Source organism: Carlito syrichta, unplaced genomic scaffold, assembly GCF_000164805.1.
Source record: "Carlito syrichta isolate Samal-C Ts95f unplaced genomic scaffold, Tarsius_syrichta-2.0.1 Scaffold315082, whole genome shotgun sequence".
In the NCBI taxonomy this organism is placed as follows: Eukaryota; Metazoa; Chordata; class Mammalia; order Primates; family Tarsiidae; genus Carlito; species Carlito syrichta.
In genome coordinates this window covers 306,708-314,450 of record NW_007259178.1, presented here as the reverse complement: position 1 = coordinate 314,450, position 7,743 = coordinate 306,708, and the positions used below count along the sequence as shown (strand labels likewise).

The 7,743-nt window shown below is 45.4% G+C and overlaps 1 protein-coding gene across 4 annotated transcripts in view; it reads left to right on the top strand.

Annotated features, from left to right (window-relative positions):
- The window catches only part of ARHGAP44 (Rho GTPase activating protein 44), a 168,820-nt gene continuing 161,077 nt past the window's right edge, over positions 1–7,743 (top strand). For all 4 annotated transcript variants that reach the window (XM_021706042.1, XM_008072286.2, XM_008072284.2 and 1 more), the window contains exon 1: positions 1–148. In XM_021706042.1, coding sequence (XP_021561717.1) covers positions 96–148 — 53 coding nt within the window. In that variant the 5' untranslated portion in view covers positions 1–95. The remainder of the gene's footprint in view (positions 149–7,743) is intronic.

Sequence of the window (7,743 nt, the reverse complement as noted above, 5' to 3'; positions counted from 1 at the left end):
GGGAGGCTCCGCGCGGGAGCCATGTAACCCTGCGGCGGGCTCCGGGCTGCTCCGTCCTTCTCCAGCAATTGGGCTAGCGCGGCAGCGGGGCCACGATGAAGAAGCAGTTCAATCGCATGCGCCAGCTGGCCAACCAGACGGTGGGCAGGTAGGTCACCCGCTGGCAGCCGGGGGCCGGTGCGCGCCTGCGAGGCTGCGTCCGCCGGGGCGCGCAGGTGATGGAGCCCTCCCGGCCTCCTGTCCTCTTTCCTTCCTCCCCTCCTCCCCACCTTCTCTTCCCCTGCGCCGGCTCCCTCCCGGCGCCGTCGTAGGCGCGACCCCTCCTCTCTGAACTTCCAAGACCCCGAGCCTTTCTCCCTCGCTGCCTGCTGCTCTGGGGCCCCGGTTGCCAAGCGCAAAGTGTGACGCATCCTTTACCTGCGTCCCCAGCTGCCCCTTCACCTCGTCCTCCCTGCCTTTCCCCGGGACTCCCTTTTCCCTCTGGCCGCGTATCTTCCTGGAAACAGGTGTTCATGCTGATTGTGCTGGAGGCAGCCTTTCCGCAGTCAGTCTCCGGAGATCCTTTCCCTACCCACCCTTGCACCGAGTTCTGGGCTGCTCCAGGGTCCAGGGGAAGTGTTTGTTGGGCCTGGTCGGCCAGCCCCTCCCGCCGTGTTTGTTTTCAGGGACTATGACTGTACGAATTTCTGGATCACTTTCCTGGCCGGGTTTCTTAAGGCGTTTGGTGGTAGGGGGAGCATAGGGGGCGGGAGGGAAGGGAAGGTGCTGGCGGAATGGCGTTGCTGTCGGCGTGGTCCTAAGACTGATTTCAGTGGAGGGAGGGAGGCTGCAAAAAGGAGGTCCAATTCCTCTGAAAGATGAGATAAGCAGAGGATCGCAGTCAGGTAGGGGAGGGGGATAGAGGCCCCACAATCTAGATGAGCGAGGCCCCGCGAGGCTGAGAGACCCAGCATGTTGTCATCACAGTGAAAATGGGCTACATCTGGGCTAGTGTCTCCAGGGGCGGCTCTGCGGGGTGCCAACATCTATTAAGGTTACATAAGGACCCTGGTGGATCGCTCCTAAAGCTAGACATTCTCTGAACACAGGATTGTTAGGTAGCGGGGCTTTTTCGTGGAACGCCCTGCTCCTGGGGGAGGATTTCCGTTGTTGCCCTGGCAAAGGAATTCAGGTGTGCTGTTCTAAAGCAATTAGAAAGCAAAGAACCCAGCCTTGGGTGCAATTCAAGTTCCCGTCAACATATCAAGGGCTCTCCACTAGGTTTAACTAGAAACCAAATACCTTTCTTGGGTGGGAAGTGGAGCCTGAAATGGCACCTGGTAGGGTGGGGGTGGGGTTGTCCCTGGGGAATAGGGGACATCTAAACTTTCATCTAAGCATACTGCCCTAGTTACAGTGGGCATTTGAGGGCAGGGGATGCGGTGCTTCCAGGGACTCCAGATGGTTTCCAAGTAACAATGTCTAAAATTGACTTGGATTCATTTTTCCTTCCCAAACACATGTGCTTTAACATGAGGGGGAATTTATGAATAGCAGAGTCAGATTAGCCCAGATTTCTGGCATGGTATTGCCACAAATATAGCCTCACATGGACTGCCTTTTGGTATGTTGGATGCTGAGATGGTGTTTTCCTGGTACTTCTTTAGTGGATAACAGTCAAGCTGATGGGTCTTTAATGTCTTATTGCTTCATCCTGCAGGTGGGCATCAACTATTACACCAGACCCACCAAGTGACCAGGAGTCTCCTGACACTAGATTTGACTTTCTGGTTTCTCTTGGTGTTGGGAATTCAGTTCAGTGCTAGAATCTAATTGTTTGGATACTGTTTATGCCTCCTCCCTGAAATGCAACCCTTCTGAATTTTTTTTAAGAACATTTTTAAACGGGAAGATTTTTGAACTGTGGCATCATACCTTATTTTTCATCCTCATCCACGGAAGGAATGAAGAAGAGTGAGGGGAGGTTGAGTTTCAGAAAATGTGGTCTTACTGAGAACATGTTCTTGGAAGTTTAAGCCACTAGTCACCAAGAGATCTTTTCCACTTGTTTATTGGGTCTCTGGTAGATGTTGGTGCATAGATGGATTTTGCCTCTTTTACAGATGCTATTCATTATGTCATGCATCAGGTCAAGTGAGGGCCAGCCTGTGTCTCTTTTGATGAAATCCAGAGTGAACCTTTTAGAGCAAAAATTACTTCATGTTACCTTGCTGCTGAAAAGCTCCCAGTGACACCTTATTGCACTTAGCGTCTCAAATCTTGCCAATGGCCTATAGGATCATCCCTGAATTGGCCTGTCTTGTCTTTCCTTTTGCTTCAGGTTGCCTTTATTGCCCCAAACACATCAAGCTCATTTCCATCTCACGGCTTTTGTTCTTACTTTTTTCTCATTTCCTCCACTTGGCTGAGGATGTGCTCCTCCCAGTACCTCTCCAGGTCTTAGCTCTAAGGCTTTGAGAGGCCCTCTCTCCACCATTTGCTTCCAGCCCATCATCCTTTTCATTTTTGCATAGTACTCATTACTGTTTGAAATGCTTTCATTTTTTATTTTCTTGTCTGTCTGCCTGCAATAGAATATATTGATTGCTGTTGTATGCCCAGTGTATCTAGCACAATGTGTTGTAGACAGTTGATGCTCAATCTGTGTTTATAGCCAAGATTGAACCAATTTACTCTAGGGTTTATGAAGGTGAATGAAAGGAACAACATCTCCTTTATCTTACTAAGAAAGTCTTGAGTCCTGATCCTATGTGTATTGGAGTAAAAGGGCCAGCATTTGCTTTGTAATTTCTTAAATCAGTGGAAGCACCTGGGATTGGAAGTTTGGGCTTTACGTATATGATTATAAAGCTCTTGTTTGATTCTTAACCTGTATGTGTTTTTGAAGTGGTGACTTCCCTCTCTCAGAGGGATGACTAAGAGATGGACTTGAGGGCTGCTCTTCTTCATGGCTCGCCTTTCCTAAGTTGCAGGTTCTGGACTTCTGAAAACTTCTAGGGCATCGCTCAAGTCATTTTAACAATGTAGAAACCGCCCTACTTAAACATACTCTGTAGGGTTACTAGTACTTTCTAAAGTAAGGTGTATTGAGGGCATCAGGTACTATGAAAAGAGTTGATACAACCCATTGTACTTAACTGAGGAAAGTTTTGTCACCTCCTTGGTCTACTGCTCCAGTCTTTGCACAAGTTCCTTCTGCTTTGAACTTTCCTCTGTGCCTGCACTTCAATTCATCCTTTGGGAAGGACTGCTGGCCTAATGTGCCGAATGGTTAGGAGCAAAGGCATTCCAGTGGGACATATTGGGTTTGTTACTTGCTTACTATGGAATCTTGAGCTTAACTCTCTGCATATTTGTTTCCTTCTCTACAAAATGGGAGTAATAAAGATTATTCTATGGGAATGTGATAACTGTGGCAATGATGATGTGAGATTACCTCTAAAAAGTGCCTAAAACAGTGCTCAGCACAAGGAAATGCTTAATATATAGTAGTTATTAATATCTATGGGCAAATGTTGGAACTCTTATTGGATTATATGCACTCTGGCATGTATACAGTCATTTATTCATTCATTAACTATTTATTAGATGCCTACTATGTATAGGCATCTCTGGCTCAGGGAATATAGTACAGAGCAAACAAAATCCCTGCTCTTTTATTTTATTTTATTTTTGTTATTTAGTTTTTATTTCTCTGCAATCCAACTAGATGTGGAAGGGAATAAAGAAAATATGGAACCCACAGAATTGTAGCGAGAGCACAAAGATTATAGGGATACTGCGAGCAAATGGGATGGAGGGGATGCTCTCCTGAGCTACAGAAGGAATGATCTGGTAGTTTAAGATAAAACAAGTCAAATTTATTAGAGTTGTCCACAGTCAGCAATGGTGATCTTCTTGCTGGTCTTGCCATTCTTGGACCCAAAGCCTTCCATGGTTTGCACAACATTCATGCCCTCTTTCACCTTGCCAAAAACCACATGCTTGCCATCCAACCATTCAGTCTGAGTCGTGCAGATGAAAAACTGGGAACCGTTTGTGTTGGGTCCAGCATTTGCCATGGGCAAGATGCCGGGACCTGAATGCTTCAAGATGACGTTCTCATCATCAAATTTCTCCCCATAGATGGACTTGCTGCCAGTGCCATTATGGCTTGTAAAGTCACCACCCTGGCATATAAAAACCCTGGAATAATTCTGTGAAAGCAGGAACCCTTATAACCAAATCCTTTCTCTCCAGTGCTCAGAGCATGAAAGTTTTCTGCTGTCTTTGGAACTTTGTCTGCAAACAGCTCGAAGGAGACGTGACCCAAGGGCTCGCCGTTGACAGTGATACACGGTGGGGTTGACCATGGCTGATGGGAAAAGACTCAAGGCGGGGTCTGCAAAGCCAATCCCTGCTCTTTTAATACCTGCATTCTATAATGGTTAATTGTATTATAATTTTTATCTTTTGTCATTTAATTTCCTCACTAGACTTTAACTCCTTGGAGGCAGGGACAACTGCCCTAATACTGCCCTATATAGTACGTTCTTAGGAATTTTTTGGCAGTGGAATGAATAAATGAATAAAAGATCTGTGTGCTATAGATAGGGGAATCTTATGAAGTAGTTCAAAGATGAGCAAAGCTCCTGATGCTGTGTTTCTTTAATGTGGTGATGGGAATGGGTGTACAGAGGAGTGAGGAACAGCTGCACTGCTGGGCTTTGGAAGGACAGAGCAATATTTAAGGGAGAATTTAGTTCATAGCTGATTGATAGCACCATTTTTTACCTTCAAAGAAGTTTTGCAGTTGCTGGGGTGAGAAGCGTCCTGAAAGGCATAGACAATTTGTCTAGGAAGTGACGTTTGTTTTGTGTAAACAAAGCCCTGGGCTGAAATTTAGCACCCAAGAGATCCACTGAGAGAAATAAAAAAATGGAAGAAGTAAAATTAGTCCTTTGATCTGGTAAGGACTTTTTTTCCCCAGGCATCACTCTGGAGGTCTCAGTGGTCCCCACCTCAGAAGGCTGTCATAAAGTTGAAGGAATACTTGATAAATGGTTGAGGGGGTTCATTGTCAGTTTCCTCTTCTGCTTGTTCATTCCCTTGGCTTCCTAAAGAGCTTCTTAGAAATGGATTCCATCAGCTACTGCCCAATGATGATCTCAATGGAGTCTGTGCTCTTGTGTAAAATGAGTGATATTTAAGGTGTCTCAGAGTAGGCAAGGAACTGTGGGTGTCTGGGCGGGAGGAGGTTGGTTGGGTCAGGCTGGATTGTGGCGTTTTAGAGGATATGAGTTGGGGAATGAAGACAAAGTTTTGTCTCCAGAGCCCTGTTTTCTATTCCTAGACTGCTCAGTGTACAGTGCAGAGCGAGCTTTCTTCTTGTTGCACAGATTTCTCAAGTATCATTGCTGCTGTGCAGCTTTCAGGTTTCAACAGCAGAGGTCAGGGCATCAGCCAGTGGTGGGGAACTAGATGCTGAAGCCTCAGCAGCCTTAGAACACTGGCACTGCAGCAGTTTGCTCAGGCCAAAACCAGTGAGCATCCTTTCCTTGAAGGTTTCTCTGAGACATTGCCCTGCCCTTTAGCAGGCCTTCTAAGAGCCATGACCCAATCAATAGGACATAAGGGAAAAGTAAGAACCAGTTCCAAATTAGTCACCGGACTGTTTTGTTTCCTTCCTGCTATTTCCCTGACTGAGTTGGACCTGCCAGACCGACACAGGCCCTACCTTGGGTTTCCTGTTAACCTAGCAGGGCTGAGCAGACCCAAACCCGTCCCCCCAGGAGTACTGTGCACATTGATTAAGTCGCAGAGTAAAATTCTTCCTTAGAGTGTTATGGAAGCCCAGGCCTTCTGTGCTGGGTATATGTGAGCGATAACAGAATGTACTAACCCACTGATAACTGGGCTAGCAAATCTGGAGAGAATATTCTTTGCGCTCATCTTCTCAAATCCTTACTGTGTGGGTCTGTCGGGCTTCACTTTCTGCTGGGCTGCTCTCAGCAGTCAGCCGGAGGCTGCCTGGATTTTCTGCAGAATTCTGTTATCTCAGACCTGCAAGTCATTGTGAGGAAGCCGTTCTCTTAAATAGCAATTAATCATTTCCCCTCTCACTTTGCCTCCACCAAAGAAATATATCAATGATTTTTTATGATGGGCGATAAGGACCATTTTTTCTTCTTCCAGAAAAAGTGAATCAGTAGTCATGTGAATATACCAATAATTTATGGTTTGTTAGAAGGGATTAGTAAGAATTCCTTTGATCAATAATCAAGAGCAGGTTATTTCTAATGCTATTTGATAAGGACAGCAAATAACACAATTATGCTTCAGCTCTGTGTGGTAGTAGCTGTAGGTGAGAGAGAAGGTTAGTAAAGACAGCAGGAGAGTCAGGTCTCTCCCTTCGGGCTGAGGGCATCCAATCAAGCTGTCACCTGGAACCCTGCTGCCTTTGGGAAGTTCATGGCTGTCTAGCAATTTAAAACTCTCCTTTCTGTTCAGAAAGCAGATGTTTTTCTTTCGTTTTCCAACTTTAGAGCTTATTTTTAGAATAAATGTTTATTTTCCCACAGAATTCAATTTACTTTTTTTAAGACTTTCTTTTCGATTTTATAAGTAATATTTGTTTATTGTAGAAAAATCATAAACTTATGGATGGACGAAAAGTATATATATACTTTTTAAAAAGTAGAAACCATCTGTGTATACTATTTTGTAATCTGTTTTTTCCCTCCTGTATATGTTTCCATGTCAGAAACTTTGTATCTGCAGCATAACTTTTTTTTTTTTTTTTTTTTTGAGTTGGAGTTTCACTCTTGTCACCTAGATGGGAGTGCAGTGGCTGCTTCCAGCCATCGCAGCCTCGACCTGCTGGACTCCAGCAATCCTTCCGCCTCAGCCTTCCAAGTAGCTGGAACTGCAGGTGTGCGCTACCACGCCGGCTCATTTTGATTGATTGTAGAGATGAGGTCTCACCAAGTTGCCCAGGGGGGTCTCGAACCCGCAGGCTTAGGCAATCCACTCACCTCAGCCTTCCAAAGGCGCGAGATTACAGGCTGAGCCACCAAGCCCGGCTAGCATAACTTTTCAAAGCTATATAATAGTCCACTATAGTCAATGAATTGATTGTCTTTTGCTAATCATTTAGCAAAAGTTTCTCACTTACTTTCCTAGGATGTCTTAGAAGTGGAGTTGCTAGCCGGGCTCGGTAGCCCAGCCTTGGGAGGCTGAGGTGATGGATTGCCTGAGCTCGCAGGTTCGCGACCTGCCTGGGCAACTTGGCGAGACCTCATCTCTACAATAAATGAAAAAATTAGCCCGGTGTGTTAGCGCATGCCTGTAGTTCCAGCTACTTGGAAGGCTGAGGTGGAAGGATCGCCAGAGCCCAGCAGGTCGAGGCTGCAGTGGCTGGGAGCGTGCCACTGTACCCCAGTCTGGGCAACAGAGTGAGACGCCAACTCAAAAAAAAAAAAAAAAGGGAAGTGGAATTGATGGGTCAAAGAGTATTTTGTGAGTTTTTTAAGATTGTGTATGTATATTATTTATATACAGACACATGTACACAAACACACATTATTTGCTCATCCTAAGTAGAATTGTCAGTCTCCTTTCCTATCAACACTTAGCATTACAATTGATAATTGTATGGGTGAAAGCCGAAACTTCTCTTTTCACTCTTTTAATTTCTAGTGAGGTTGAGCATTTTTGATGTTTTCTGGTTATTTGTTGTATTTTCTGAATTGCCTGCATGTAGCT